At 37.4% G+C, this 17,006-nt stretch overlaps 1 protein-coding gene across 1 annotated transcript; it reads right to left on the bottom strand.

Moving 5' to 3' along the window:
* Nucleotides 1-15,429: 15,429 nt before the first annotated feature.
* Nucleotides 15,430-16,353, bottom strand: LOC122199871 (olfactory receptor 13G1). The gene has a single exon (XM_042905248.1). It carries the CDS (start codon nt 16,351-16,353, stop codon nt 15,430-15,432), a length of 924 nt encoding a protein of 307 aa, XP_042761182.1.
* Between the last annotated feature and the right edge of the window lie 653 nt (nt 16,354-17,006).

Raw genomic sequence — 17,006 nt, 5'->3', positions numbered from 1 at the left:
CTGCAGGTCCGCACCACTCCAGGGACTATCCAAAATGACCAAACGGAAGAATTCCCCTCAAAAGAATCTCCAGGAAATAACAACAGCTAATGAACTGATCAAAAAGGATTTAAATAATATAACAGAAAGTGAATTTAGAATAATAGTCATAAAATTAATCACTGGGCTTGAAAACAGTATAGAGGACAGCAGAGAATCTCTTGCTACAGAGATCAAGGGACTCAGGAACAGTCAGGAGGAGCTGAAAAAACGCTTTAAGCGACATGCAAAATAAAATAGAAACGACCACGGCTCGGATTGAAGAGGCAGAGGAGAGAATAGGTGAACTAGAAGATAAAATTATGGAAAAAGAGGAAACTGAGAAAAAGAGAGATAAAAAAAATCCAGGAGTATGAGGGGAAAATTAGAGAACTAAGTGATACACTAAAAAGAAATAATATACACATAATTGGTATCCCAGAGGAGGAAGAGAGAGGGAAAGGTGCGGAAGGGGTACTTGAAGAAATAATAGCTGAGAACTTCCCTGAACTGGGGAAGGAAAAAGGCATTGAAATCCAAGAGGCACAGAGAACTCCCTTCAGACGTAACTTGAATCAATCTTCTGTACGACATATCATAGTGAAACTGGCAAAATACAAGGATAAAGAGAAAATTCTGAAAGCAGCAAGGGATAAACATGCCCTAACATATAAAGGGAGACCTATAAGACTCGTGACTGATCTCTCTTTTGAAACTTGGCAGGCCAGAAAGGCATGGCAGGAGATCTTCAATGTGTTGAACAGAAAAAATATGCAGCCGAGAATCCTTTATCCAGCAAGTCTGTCATTTAGAATAGAAGGAGAGATAAAGGTCTTCCCAAACAAAAACTGAAAGAATTTTTCACCACTAAACCAGCCCCACAAGAGATCCTAAGGGGGATTCTGTGAGACAAAGTACCAGAGACATCGCTACAAGCATAAAACATACAGACATCACAATGACTCTAAACCCGTATCTTTCTATAATAACACTGAATGTAAATGGATAAATGCGCCAACCAAAAGACATAGGGTATCAGAATGGATAAAAAAAACAAGACCCATCTATTTGCTGTCTACAAGAGACTCATTTTAGACCTGAGGACACCTTTAGATTGAGAGTGAGGGGATGGAGAACTATTTATCATGCCACTGGAAGCCAAAAGAAAGCTGGAGTAGCCATACTTATATCAGACAAACTAGACTTTAAATTAAAGGCTGTAACAAGAGATGAAGAAGGGCATTATGTAATAATTACAGGGTCTATCCAACAGGAAGAGCTGACAGTTATAAATGTCTATGCGCCGAATACCGGAGCCCCCAAATATATAAAACAATTACTCATAAACATAAGCAACCTTATTGATAAGAATGTGGTAATTGTGGGGGACTTTAACACTCCACTTACAGAAATGGATAGATCATCTAGACACACGGTCAATAAAGAAACAAGGGCCCTGAATGCTACATTGGATCAGATGGACTTGACAGATATATTTAGAACTGTGCATCTAAAAGCAACAGAATATACTTTCTTCTCGAGTGCACATGGAATATTCCCCAAGATAGATCATATACTGGGTCACAAAACAGCCCTTCATAAGTATACAAGAATTGAAATTATACCATGCATACTTTCAGACCACAATGCTATGAAGCTTGAAATCAACCACAGGAAAAAGTCTGGAAAACCTCCAAAAGCACGGAGGTTAAAGAACACCCTACTAAAGAATGAGTGGGTCAACCAGGCAATTAGAGAAGAAATCAAAAAATATATGGAAACAAACGAAAATGAAAATACAACAATCCAAACGCTTTGGGATGCAGCGAAGGCAGTCCTGAGAGGAAAATACATTGCAATCCAGGCCTATCTCCAGAAACAAGAAAAATCCCAAATACAAAATCTAATAGCACACCTAAAGGAAATAGAAGCAGAACAGCAAAGACAGCCTAAACCCAGCAGAAGAAGAGAAATAATAAAGATCAGAACATAAATAAACAATATAGAATCTAAAAAAAAACTGTAGAGCAGATCAATGAAACCAAGAGTTGGTTCTTTGAAAAAACAAACAAAATTGACAAACCTCTAGCCAGGCTTTTCAAAAAGAAAAGGGAGATGACCCAAATAGATAAAATCATGAAAGAAAATGGAATTATTACAACCAATCCCTCAGAGATACAAACAATTATCAGGGAATACTATGAAAAATTATATGCCAAAAAATTGGACAACCTGGAAGAAATGGACAAATTCCTAAACACCCACACGCCTCCAAAACTCAATCAGGAGGAAACAGAAAGCTTGAACAGACCCATAATCAGCGAAGAAATTGAGTAGGTTGTCAAAAATCTCCCAACAAATAAGAGTCCAGGACCAGATGGCTTCCCAGGGGAGTTCTACCAGACGTTTAAAACAGAAATAATACCTATCCTTCTCAAGCTATTCCAAGAAATAGAAAGGGAAGGAAAACTTCCAGACTCTTCTATGAAGCCAGTATTACTTTGATTCCTAAACCAGACAGGCACCCATTAAAAAAAGAGAACTACAGGCCAATATCCCTGATGAATATGGATGCAAAAATTCTCAATAAGATACTAGCAAATCGAATTCAACAGCATATAAAAAGAATTATTTACCATGATCAAGTGGGATTCATTCCTGGGCTGCAGGGCTGGTTCAACATTCAGAAATCAATCAATGGGATACATCACATTAATAAAAGAAAAGATAAGAACCATATGATCCTGTCAATCGATGCAGAAAAGGCCTGTGACAAAATTCAGCATCCTTTCTTAATAAAAACCCTTGAGAAAGTCGGGATAGAAGGAACGTACTTAAACATCAAAAAAGCCATTTATGAAAAGCCCACAGCTAACATCATCCTCAATGGGGACAAACTCCACCAGAAGTCTGCTAGAACTGATACATGAATTCAGCAAAGTTGCAGGATACAAAATCAATGTACAGAAGTCAGCTGCATTCTTATACACTAACAATGAAGCAACAGAAAGACAAATAAAGAAATTGATCCCATTCACAATTGCACCAAGAAGCATAAAATACCTAGGAATAAACCTAACCAAAGATGTAAAAGATCTGTATGCTGAAAACTATAGAGAGCTTATGAAGGTAATTGAAGAAGATATAAAGAAATGGAAAGACATTCCCTGCTCATGGATTGGAAGAATAAATATTGTCAAAGTGTCAATACTACCCAAAGCTATCTACACATTCAATGCAATCCCAATCAAAATTGTACCAGCATTCTTCTCAAAACTAGAACAAACAATCCTAAAATTCATATGGAACCACAAAAGGCCCTGAATAGCCAAAGTAATTTTGAACAAGAAGACCAAAGCAGGAGGCATCACAATCCCAGACTTTAGCCTCTACTACAAAGCTGTCATCATCAAGACAGCATGGTATGGACACAAAAACAGACACATAGACCAATGGAATAGAATAGAAACCCCAGAACTAGACCCACAAACGTAGGCCAACTAATCTTTGACAAAGCAGGAAAGAACATCCAATGGAAAAAAGACAGTCTCTTTAACAAATGGTGCTGGGAGAACTGGACAGCAACATGCAGAAGGTTGAAACTAGACCACTTTCTCACACCATTCACAACAATAAACTCAAAATGGATAAAGGACCTGAATGTGAGACAGGAAACCATCAAAACCCTAGAGGAGAAAGCAGGAAAAGTCCTCTCTGACCTCAGCCGTAGCAATTTCTTACTTGACACATCCTCAAAGGCAAGGGAATTAAAAGCAAAAATGTACTATTGGGACCTCATGAAGATAAAAAGCTTCTGCACTACAAAGGAAACAATCAACAAAACTAAAGGCAACCAACGGAATGGGAAAAGGTATTTGCAAATGACATATCGGACAAAGGGCTAGTATCCAAAATCTATAAAGAGCTCACCAAACTCCACACCCGAAAAACAAATAACCCAGTGAAGAAATGGGCAGAAAACATGAATAGACACTTCTCGAAAGAAGACATCCGGATGGCCAACAGGCACATGAAAAGATGATCAACGTCGCTCCTTATCAGGGAAATACAACTCAAAACCACACTCAGATATCACCTCACGCCAGTCAGAGTGGCCAAAATGAACAAATCAGGAGACTATAGATGCTGGAGAGGATGTGGTGAAATTGGAACCCTCTTGCACTGTTGCTGGGAATGCAAATTGGTGCAGCCGCTCTGGAAAGCAGTGTGGAGGTTCCTCAGAAAATTAAAAATAGACCTACCCTATGACCCAGCAATAGCATTGCTAGGAATTTACCCAAGGGATACAGGAGTACTGATGCATAGGGGCACTTGTACCCCAATGTTTATAGCGGCACTCTTAACAATAGCCAAATTATGGAAAGAGTCTAAATGTCCATCAACTGATGAATGGATAAAGAAATTGTGGTTTATATACACAATGGAATACTACGTGGCAATGAGAAAGAATGAAATATGGCCCTTTGTAGCCACGGGGATGGAACTGGAGAGTGTGATGCTAAGTGAAATAAGCCATACAGAGAAAGACAGATACCATATGTTTTCACTCTTATGTGGATCCTGAGAAACTTAACAGAAACCCATGGGGGAGGGGAAGGAAAAAAAAAAGAGGTTAGAGTGGGAGAGAGCCAAAGCATAAGAGACTCTTAAAAACTGAGAACTAACTGAGGGTTGATGGGGGGTGGGAGGGAGGGGAGGTTGGGTGATGGGTATTGAGGAGGGCACCTTTTGGGATGAACACTGGGTATTGTACGGAAACTAATTTGAGAATATATTTCATATATTGAAAAAAAAAACCAAAAACATAATATGGGTCTTCAAGTGTTATTTTAACTGGCTTAAAGAAAGGGGAGTCTATGATATGAGCCTAATACAGTGATGAAAAAACAGTAGTGGTCTGGACAAAGAAAAAGATTAAGCAAATCATTACCTTAGCCGAGATTTGGGAAACCACAGCTAAATATACTAAAAACCTGTTTTCTGGGGTGGGTGGTTCTTGTGTATGGCACATGACTTAGGTGCATGTCGATTGAGCTTCTTAAGTTGTCCCCAGATGACGTCATTTGCCTTAGTTGTCCATGGACATGGTCTCCCCTTTTGTCCTTGAGTGTGTGTGTGTTTAATGTTTCCCCTGTTGTCTTGTAAGGAGAAATTGGCCATCTGAGGAAGAAGGTTGAAGGGCTGATCCTTCCAACTCATGGTATGGTTTAATCAGACAGTCTGGAGCCCAGTACAATCTGATGGGACAGGAACACATGCATATCCCCATCACCATGTTATCAGTTCATAAGGTCCTTTCCATGAATGATCACCTTGTATGTGTTTAAGTAGCACTTTGGCTGTGATATTTGAGCCAGGGCATGGCACGAAATGCTAATTGGCATCTATCAGGGTATGAGAATCACAAAATAAACAATTTAGAGTGTATAAGTCTTTAAATAGTGAATTCCAAGGGGAGGCATTATGTAGGTTTCCCCTTTTTTGTTTGCGAAGCATTTGTCTTTTTTTTTAAATTTTTTTAACGTTTATTTATTTCTGAGACAGAGAGAGACAGAGCATGAATGGGGGAGGGGAAGAGAGAGAGGGAGACACAGAATCGGAAGCAGGCTCCAGGCCCTGAGCCATCAGCCCAGAGCCCGACGCGGGGCTCAAACTCATGGACCAGGAGATAGTGACCTGAGCTGAAGTCGGACGCTTAACCGACTGAGCCACCCAGGCGCCCCAGAAAGCATTTGTCTTAAAGTGGCATGTGTACATTCTAATAGCTTGTTTGGTAGGGTAATATGGCTGTTAGCAAAACTTAGCTCCTTAAACGTTAAAAAAAAGTTTTAACTATGTAATCAAAGATCTGAAAAAGAGAAAACATAAGCTTTGGTTTTCCCGGCAGAGAAAAGAGAGAAGACCTTTTCATATTATTTTTGTCAAGAGCAGAACAACAGTCCAAGAATATGTTGTCTTTTGAACAGAGAGAAAAGCAGAATTTTAACCTTATACCAGTGTACTTTTTAAAATCCATTCATTTCAATCTTAGTGCATCCTAAACACACATAAAAATTCCTTCCCAAAGATTTCCCTTCATGAACCTTCTACAATTTTCCTTTGCATTCAGATTTTGTCCCAAGCCACTTCTCTCCAAACAACCAGTCTCATTTAGGACAATATTACTTTATTTTACCTTCAGTAAAAATGTGTTTCCATTCCTTATATCTTCCTTACATATCTCCTACTTTCCTACCTACAGAGTTCCTTTCTCTATTAACATTAGTCTTAATTACATTTAGCAGAATTTTAATTCTTAGAAACCTTAGTCTCCAATGAAAACTAGGTAACCAGCTGAGAACTGTTACACCAGAATCTTTTTAAGATGGAAAATTTATCAATGAAGCACAAAGCATGTTTACCAACAAACCCACATAGCATTAGTTATCTGCAATAAGATGTCAGTAACCAATTTTTTTAGAATTCCGTTCTATTTAGAAAAGACCTAGATGTCCAATGAACTCAATCCCATTTATCATACAAACAAAACTTTAAAATTTTAGGTTACCAAAGAATTTGAAATCTATCTTAATTACTTGTGAAACTTTGAGACAGAATAACTATTAATCTGTCATCTTTTTGCAAATTGCAATAGAAATAACATGAACTTATTTGACCTTTAGCAAACCTAGATAGAATAAAACATATTTTATTTAATGCTGATAAACAGGTAAATCTCAAACTAACAAATTAGCTTAAATATCAAATACATTCTAATGTGTCCACTTAAAAGACTATTTGTTCCCCATTGTCAGTTTTTACCTGAAACAGGGGTGGGAAAATCTGAAGTAGGTAGTCCAAGGGGGTGCTCTTTGCTCCTTGACATTGAGGACGAGAGAAGGAGTCAATAGTGCCTGCGGCACTGAGGGGTCAGTTATGAAGGCTGCACCCCAGCTGGTGCAGAAACAGTGCAGGTTGGGGGAAATTGAAGAGGTGAGGTTCTGTCAAGAGACCTGGAAGCAGATAAAAGCCCAGGGTGCAGAGAAAAAGGATTTCTGGTTCTAAACCTTGTCAGCTCAGATAGAGGAGCAGATGCCAGGTTTTTGCTTTGTTTTGTTTCCCAGCTAGTGGAATTAGGCAGTCCATGTCAGGCTGGAGAAGGCAGCGAATTTCTCTGAAACAAATGGAGTTTTAGCAGCTGCTTGGGAATATTCCTTAAAGTCCCTGTCAGAGGTAAAGTAACCACAGTTGGCTCTAATTATCATAGCCATTAACCCGGAAAATGAATGTGGGAGAAGCTCTCACATTTATTAGAAGGAGGAACAGAGAGAAACAGCCAGCATCCCCGTTGTTAGGGATGTCCTGTGTTTCCTCCAGCAACCTGGATTTATTTGGGGGAGGCTTATTTAGACATCCAATATGGGAGTTTACTAGGCAAATACATTTGGGCAAACATATTATGCAAGAGGCCCTTAGGTCTGGGTCCTGATTGGAGCTGTGAAGGCCTGGAACTAGGGTACCTCCATCGATTTGCCCTGTTTCCTGCAGAAGAGATCTAACTGATAGATCCTACTGAAGCCATTCAGTTTTATAGGGGATTAGTTCTTTCCTAAATTTTGTAATCCAAATTGTTTCCAGTCAGTTAAAAAGGCATCCCAAGGGAGACTCTTTGGGGACTAAAGAGAAGTTCCTATGGTCCTCCTAGAGAGAGACCTTGCTAAAAAGGCAGAGAAGAGGGGTGTCTGAGTGGCTCAGTTGGTTGAGCATCCGACTTCAGCTCAGGTCATGATCTCATGGTTCTTGAGTTTGGGCCCTGCATCGGGCTCTGTGCTGACAGCTCAGAGCCTGGAATCTGCTTCAGATTCTGTGTCTCCCTCTCTCTCTGCCCCTCCCCCACTCACACTCCGTCTCTCTCTGCCTCTCAAAAATAAAGAAAACTAATAAAAAAAAAGTTAAAAGAAGGCAGAGAAGAAACTACTGACTACTGTTTTTAACCTATGGAAAACACTGGAAAAGTTTTACAAAGAGGTGTTGTCCAATTTTGTAATTTAGGTAGTTGGTAGAGGACATTGTTAGAAAACAGTAAAGCTAGAAATCCATCATGATCTAAGTGACATTCCTACACATGTAGTCTTTACAGCCAACTTCCTAGGTTGGAAAGTTAGGTTGGGTTTTTAATTGAACCAGGTGCTGGTTTCAGCCAGCTTCCAGTGGAGGTCCTGTGGCCAGAAGTGGTCCAACTAGAGATGTGAAAGGGATCATGTTAAACATATGAGGAGGGAACCTTACATGAGAGTCTTAAGATTGGCAGCTGCGCTACTCACTTAGAGTGCTGTCCCATGCCCAAGAAAGACAACTTTGTATAAGGACAGGAATAAAGACAGGGCATCAACTTTCTGGGTCTTATTACCAGGCCAGCCAAGGTACTAACTTCCAGCCAAAAGGCAGGTCTTCTCCTCCAAATAGACTCACCATGGGCTAGAGGATTGCAGCCTGAACAATTGACATGAAAGTGTTCGAATAAGACCATACTCCTCAAAAGCTCCCTGAAATAAGAGTAAAAGAAGAAAAGAGAAAGTATTCATCAAGTTTGCACTGGCTCAGAGTGCAGATGAAAAACAAAAACAAAAACAGAAACAAAAAAACAAAACTGAAATCCCTGTAGTATTTCTACTCCTATCGGAATACCCAAATCTTGATTATGCATTGGCTGTGTGGTGCAACCCTCTTGATTTCTAAAGTCTATACAGCATGCTGAAGAGGGAAAAGTATGGTTTTTGTTAATGTCTTTCAATCCCAAGAGTTAATTTCATATCCACATCCTATTGCTTCAATTATGCCCTTAGTAAAGCAGCTTTGGATACTCTTCTCAGCAACATTTCACTTCAATTCCTAAAAAACAGTGAAAGGGAGGGACACATGCCTAGGTTGATGTCCAGCAGTGGAAATGATGGAGAATGTATGAAACTCCCCAGCAGCATATCCTTCTTGTAAACATTTCTGCATAACTGAAGGCTTATGTCCCTCCGATATAGGTATTGGCTTTAAGCGATCAGGAGGAATAGGGACAGGAGGAGGTGACAAAGGGGAGTCATCCTCCACTGTAGGAGGTGCCATAGGAGAGGTGGGTGTTAGGCTTTCTTTCTGAATTTTTTCTTCTCTGCAGTTACATGTAATGGACATAATGTCATATGGACTAAACTCCAGGTCACTAAAATGGAAGCAGGAACCTTGCTCCTTTTTCATGTTTTTCTTTTAAATTTCTTCTCACTTATTCCCATAGATCTAAATCAACTGTACCATGTTCGGGGAACCAGGGGCAGATGTTTTGTATTGTTCATAACAATTTACTTAATTTATCTTTTGTAACAGTAAAATTGGCCACCTTAAAAGCTGCTGTAAAATTTTTAAATATAATAACTGTTCCCCTGTCATTTTTGGCCCATGGTAAAGAAAGAGAAAAGCAATAGTCTCACTGAAAACTAGACGGGTTGGTAGCTATCCCCACTGTTTCTTTTAGTACTGGTTCAGTGGTCATGGGCTCCTTTAGTTTTTGATTGTCTGAGAAAGTCTTTACCTCTTTAATTCTGAATGATAGACTTGCACAATATTTGCATCGTGAGTCCTGCTGTCCCTTACCAAGATGAGGTCTGTTTGAAGTCTGGACAGTTTCACTTTCTTCTCCTTGAACGTGTGGATTCTGCTGCCTGAAAATCTTCCCCTCAAAGCTATCGCTATCACATTGGGGCCACCAGTTGTGGGTTTGGCTTTTGGCTTTGTCCAGCAAAGCCAAGGATGGTGGAAAAGATTACTCAAGACTCCACGCAAGTCAAGAGGTGAGAGGGAGGCTAAAGGGAATCTCCCCAAGTGGTTCTCAGGGTCCCATATTTATTAAGCATACATTTAGGGAAACGATGTGCAATACATAAGTGGGCTGTGTGCCAGTAAGAATGTGTACAAAATGTGAGAAAAACAAGTTAAAACAGGATAATATTTTATTCTTTCTAAGGTCTTTAGACAGGTCTTAGACCTGTCTATGGTCTAAGGGATTTATGATCACAAGCAGGACGTAACCCCTAGATATACACTAGCCAGGTAAGCTAAGTGAGTGTCCCCTAGATATACATTAACTGGATAAGCGACACATTGCCTGCTGTTTGCAGCAAGGCCAGAAAACAGTGTTCGGTTTTGCATTGTATTCCCTATAATCTCCTAAACCAGGATGTAGCTATTTGATTTCCCACATTATTGTTTTTGATTTGTGGTTACCATTTAGTTCATATGTAACATCTTCTGTAGGTAGCAGCCTATATTAAGTTGATGGTTGCTGAAGCACAAAATCATTCTTTACTTCTCTCCACCCTCTCCCACATTTTAGGTGTATTGCTGCCTCTCTGGTATACACTCTGAAAAGAGTAAATAATTCTCCCTCTCATACGCCCCATAGTTTCTATGCTGTTTCCATGGGCTGTTTTTTGTGCTGTCTCTTTAAGGGTGGAGTTTCAGCTGCCTATTGCTCTCTTTAAGAAGCCAGGTCCACTGATACTTAAAATTCCAGGCTTTAAGCCAAGCTGGTTGTAAGAAGTCAGGAAATTTGACCCCTCTCACTTTCAAAGCCAAATATTATGGGACTTTGTCTTCTCCCAGTCAGTTCCTTGGTCTTATGGTCTGTTCTTTGCCTTTCTCCATGCCCCTGTCTCCCTCCCCACCCAGATGGACAGGACCCTTTTAATTCCCCTCCATGTCTCCTCCTTTCCTACCCTGTTTAATGTGGTCTCTTCTCCACTGTTAGCTGTGGAGTTTGTTCTGTCAGTCTTCAGATCATTTTCTGCGTTATTTACACTGTAAGTGTTATCTAGTTGTATATATAGGAGAAGGCAAGAGTAAATTACCCAGAAAATGATCTGAAGGCTCTGCCATCTTCCTAGTGTCAAGTTGATATTTTTATAATTTATTTATATGTTATAAAATGTGTTTGTCTGAATTAGGCTATAAATAAAGAGCTACTTTGCAATTGGTTGATAATTGCTCTAAATATTTTTGTTTTATAGGTTCGCCTCTATCTTTTTATTTATTTATTTTAAAATCTACATTTTATTATTGTTGAAGAAACTGGATAGTTTATAGTGAAGAGTTTCCCTCAGTCTGGATTTTGCTTGATGTATATTCATGGTGCCATTGTCCTCAAATTGCTGTTATTATCATAAATTTATTCTTAGATGTAAAAGTTTGATGTTATTGTCATTTTTTTTTCTTTTTTGGTGACGGTGATCTATATATGTGGTTCTCTGTATTTTGAGGTTTTCAGCAAATGTTAAAGATCATTGCCTAGATTTGTGCTGTCAAAAATCTTACAAATTGAAGTCATTGACATTGTATCTTATTTATCTATTCACTAATCATGAAGAATTAAATAAGATTTCAAAAACATGGAGACATATTTACTTATATTGCTCTTGTTAAAAATACAATTATTGGGGTGCCTGGGTGGTTCAGTCAGTTAAGCATCCAACTCTTGGTTTTGGCTCAGGTCATGATATCATGGTTTGTGAGATCAAGCCCCACATCAGGTTCTGTGCTGACAATGTGGAACCTGTTTGGAATTCTCTTTCTCCCTCTCTCTTTCCCCTTTCCCCACTTGCACTTTGTCTCTGTCTCTTAGGACTTTAAGAGACAAAACAGATGAACATAAGGTAAGGGAAACAAATATATTATCAAATTAATAAAAAAAATATTAATATGATTTTATGTGTGAATGTGATAAAATATGTGTATCATTAGTAAATTAATTATATTAAAGCATATTAAAATATTATTCACTTTATCTTAACTTATAATGTATTGATATTTAAATATTTTTGTTACATAATATATAAATATAAAATAAATATTAATGGTAGTCAAAATGTTTAAAGATATAATTTTAAGCCAAATCTTACAACTACACCCAAATGGCATATTGCAACTGGTTTTCCAGTGGTTTCAGTGTTAGTATCTCCCTCTCTCAATGCAATTTTATACAATCATTTAGTTTGTGATTTCAAATCTGTATTTATATTTGTTGATAGCTACTAGTAGCAATTGGAATCATATAAATACCTCCTTCCCTTCCCCATGTATGATAACTACAAACTTGTTTAGTGAAGCCAAGTGCCTCACTTCCAAATTTGCTCCTCCAGTCAGTGCTTAGTTTAAGATGGTACAGTGATACACTTATGTCCAATGTGATGTAAGTGCTGGTTTTTGAGCAATTCTTATTTTTATATTTTTTATTTTTCTAAATATGAAATTTATTGTCAAATTGGTTTGCATACAACACCCAGTGCTCAACCCAATAGGTGCCCTCCTCAATACCCATCACCCACCCTCCTTCCCACCCCCATCAACCCTCAGTTTGTTCTCAGTTTTTAAGAGTCTCTTATGTTTGAGTTTCCTCAATTCTTATTTTTAGGATGTGAGATACACTTTGAATATCTTACAATTTTATTTATTGATCATATCTCAATAATGCTTAAAAAAGTGTTTAAAATAATAGGTGAAAACTCACATGCCCTTTGACATCTCCACCTTTAGACACTATTGACTGTTGCACACCAGGCTTCCATTGCATTAGGCATGTCTATTCACTGGTTTCAAAGGACAGCAGTAGTAGTTTATATTATCTGTAGATGAACATACTAGAAATTTAACAAGGCTTTGCCCTACTTTTGTGTTCAATAGAATAAGATATTTATTTAATGAAATCTAAAATAATCTCTATGAGGTCCAAACCCAGAGTGGCTGCCTCATGAAAACAGTGTTCTAAGTGAACTAGAACAAATCATTGTAGAATACTCATCATATGCAATTAAAATACTAGATACAATGAAAAGAACATCCTTTTTATACCCTATTTCTCCCCATCCCACATTCATCCCACATTTACATATCAACACACAAACGGCACAAAATACTGAAACCACTCTTGGTCTCTTACTCTTAAACTAAAAGTGCTCAATAGACTTATAATTTGAGACTGATTTTGGCAATGCTAAGAGGCATAGGGTACTGTGAAAGAAATATGGAGAAGATACGATTTCAAATTCACACAGTCTCCTGTAGATAACAAACACATAAATATTCTAGACAACGAGCTATACACAGAATTCATTCCTTTTTATGTTGCATGACTTGTATGTAAGTATAATGGATTACTTAGAAAAATCACACAAGATAGTCCTAAATATATTGATGTGATATCCCTTCATATACATATTACAAAATACAACATGCAATATAATAATATGCAAAATAATATAGAAGCCACTGCAGAACAAAATCTGAGAGAAGGGAATCCAGAATTATATTTCCTTTTAAAATTGTCCACTTAAAATAAAAAATCAGAATGAAAATAAATCTGAATGTTTCAAATGACTGTCTAACATTTTTCAAGCCATGCTTATAACCACGTAATTTTATTAAAAAAAATTCAGGCAATTATTTTATATTTTTCTTTATAAAGGAATTAATCTGTTTTGCTTATTTGACTTCCATGTGGCTCTCTTTAATAAGGAAGAGAGCATAATGAAGACAGTCATCTATGAGCTTAATTTTAAAGAAACGAGATAGAAAAAACAGCCTCCAGCTATTGTCTATTCAGCTTCTCTTGCTAAACAGCTAGGCAATGGTGTTCTGCTGATCATTAAAAAAAAAAAATCACAGAACAACAACATCGGAAAATGTCACTATGATAGAGCAAGATAGAAACTCATCCACTGCATTATTTTTTGCCAGTTAAAGCTGAATTGCCTCCTACATAAATTTCTCTCATTTTCTGACCCAATCTAGGGAAAATCCCCCTTGTGTGACTGATTTTTTTTTATTAAATACCAAAAAAATCCGAAATATGTTCCTTCTAGCACCCTCTTACTGACTCATGATGTCCTATCTCCTCATGGAATAAATCTGACTTGTTCACCAAATATTTGTTCAGAGTGGTCTTCAGCTCTAAGGCATTTAAGGAGTCTTTGTGTTCCTGTCAGGTTTAATTTACTTAGGATTTCTCATTACATGCTATACAAAAGAATGCCAATAGTAGTGTATGGTTATTGTATTCATGAAGTAAAATCCTAAAGTAGGCAACAATGACATGAACAAGATTGTTTCAGGAAGATTAGTATGACAAAATGCCTGCATTTTAAAAATAGCAATGAAACCTTAATTATAACTGATTTCAAGGGAAAATTGTACTGTCTGTGTCACAAATAAGTCTCGCAGTAATGCCATATATTTTCTTATATATTGAAATAGACATGATTTTATTCAGACTAGTTAGTTTCATAATATTAGAAGTAATCTTTCTTTGTGAACGTATGTGCATATATATATATATATATATATATATATATATATACACATTTGCCTGTAGGCACAAACATCATATATATATATATATATATATATATACACACACACACATATATATATGTATATACGTATATACATATATATATGTATATACGTATATACATATATATATGTATATACGTATATACATATATATATGTATGCTATTGTATATATTGTATTGTATATATATACACAATATATATATATACACTATATATATACAATATATATATAGTGTATATATATATATACTATATATATATATACTATATATATATATATACACACACACATATACATATACATGATGTTTGTGCCTACAGGCAAATGCTTGTACACAGGCATAAATGAGAATGAGAAGATACATATATATTCTAGAAATATTTTGGGATATATATCATGTTATATATTTGAAATGGTATATATATTACATTTTACACATTGTTAAAACTAAAAATATAAAATTGTGGAGACAATGAGATAGTCCGGAATAGAATAGGAATAAGATAAACACTTTACATTTACTGAGAGTAGTTGTGAAAGTTTTAATGAATGAAAGTAATTTAGAAATATGTGGAGTGAGGAGTATAAATCAGTAGTGAAACGGTAAGAACTAAGTGAATTTTATTTTAATTTTTTTAGAGTTTATTTTACTTTAAGAAAGGCAGAGACAGCATGATGGGAGAGTGGCACAGAGAGAAGGACACAGAGAATCCCAAGCAGGATCCTCACTGTCAGCACAGAGCCCAACGCGGGGGCTCACACCCACAAAACTGTGAGATCATGACCTGAGCCAAAACCAAGAGCCAGAGGCTTAGCTAATTGAGTCACCAGATGCTCCAGAAATAAGTGCATTTTAGAAATGAGGAGCAAAGAAAGTGATTTGCAGTGGAATGAATCATTCTCACTCCAAAGAGGGAGTAGGGAAATTTGGGAAGGAAGTACCTATAAATGATCAGTAAAATCTAAGATGTTCTAGGAGATGATTCTAGAATAGAGAGTTGACATTCTCTTGTGAAACCACTAATGTTTCAAAAATGCAAAGACTTTCTGAATCCCTGTCTGCATCTCCTTGTTTCGTAAACTATACACAATTGGGTTTAATGTTGGGGTCACAAGAGTATATAGTGCAGCTATCACCTTGTCCCTTTCAAATGAGTAGCTGGAAGCAGGGCGGATATATGTGTAGATTACAGGGCAGTAGTAAAGGGACACAACTATGAGGTGGGATGAACATGTTGAAAAAGCCTTCCTCTTGCCTTCTGCTGTGCGGATGCGGAGAATGGCAGCAATGATAAAACCATAAGACAGGCAGGTGAGGCTGAAGTCACCTATGGCCAGGGAAATATCAGCAACATATACCATCACCTCATTAATTCTCACAGGACTGCAGGACAAAGAGAGCAGTGGGGGTATCTCACAGAAGAAGTGGTCAATGTTATTTGGCCCACAGAAAGTCAGGTTCAGGATGAGACCTGTGTGTACCCAGGAATTGGTTACTGCAATAACCATGGCAATGCTAAGCAAGGCCACACACATATAGTGGTTCATAATAGTGCTGTAGCGAAGAGGAAAACAGATGGCCACATAACGGTCATAGGCCATTGTGGTGAAGAGTACCATCTCAGCCCCCAATGACCACGTGAAGAAGAAGAGCTGGGAAATGCAGCTTCCATATGAAATACTCTTTTCTGATGTTAGCATGGTCCCCAGCATCTTTGGTATGATGCTTGTTGTACAGATGATATCCACAATAGCTAGTGCCAGGAGGAACACATACATGGGCGTATGCAAGGTGGTATTATAGATTATAACAATGATAATTAGCCCATTGCCAAAAAAGGCCACAAGGTAGATGCAGAGAAAGACAATGAAGAGAACTCCCTGCAGTTCAGGATTTTGGGTAAGGCCCAGAATCATAAACTCAGTTACAATGCTGTTATTCATTGTTCTTTGATGACACACATTGCAGAGAGTGAACAACTAGGAATTAAAATAATGTGGTTGATTTTATCAGGAGATGTGTGATGTGTGGTGTGTGTGTGTGTGTGTGTGTGCACAGGTGTGTGTGTGTGTGTGTGTGTGTGTAATTTAGTGATTGTGTGTTGATTTGATACAACTTTATAGCAAGAATTCCTTTCTGATAGAGCATGATGGAGTTCTGTCTTCCAGGCAATATCTTCTATCCTCCAGATGGATATAATTTTTTGATGTATGTTCTGCAATTAATGACTACACTAAACTGAAGCCAGTGGTTGAGAAGAAAAAGATAAGAAAAATTAATATATTCAAGTATTTCAGTATTACCATTTTGAGTTGAAACATTTGAACATCATTCACATATATATGGAATATAGTACAAATAATTACATATCTCACCAATTGTTAGCTATATGCTATCTTTCTTGAAACATACATGAGCAGAAATATCTAGAACAATAGAAGATGACAGGGCTAATTATAGTGGGAAGACTTCAGCAGCAAAAAGTCCAACAGCATATCCTGAGACTGGATATTTAGAGACCATTGGGTAATTTATTGGTGTCTAAGAACTAAATAATTTAATCAAATGCCTGCCTGATATTTTTTCTTCAGTTTCA

The sequence above is a fragment of the Panthera leo genome, chromosome A1 (assembly GCF_018350215.1).
Source record: "Panthera leo isolate Ple1 chromosome A1, P.leo_Ple1_pat1.1, whole genome shotgun sequence".
In the NCBI taxonomy this organism is placed as follows: Eukaryota; Metazoa; Chordata; class Mammalia; order Carnivora; family Felidae; genus Panthera; species Panthera leo.
The sequence above is the reverse complement of the archived record's forward strand: the minus strand, read 5'-3'. Positions and strand labels throughout refer to the sequence as shown.

Bases quoted from the DNA above. Each gene is read 5' to 3' on its own strand.
- LOC122199871 (XM_042905248.1), bottom strand. From the start codon at position 16,353: ATGAATAACAGCATTGTAACTGAGTTTATGATTCTGGGCCTTACCCAA.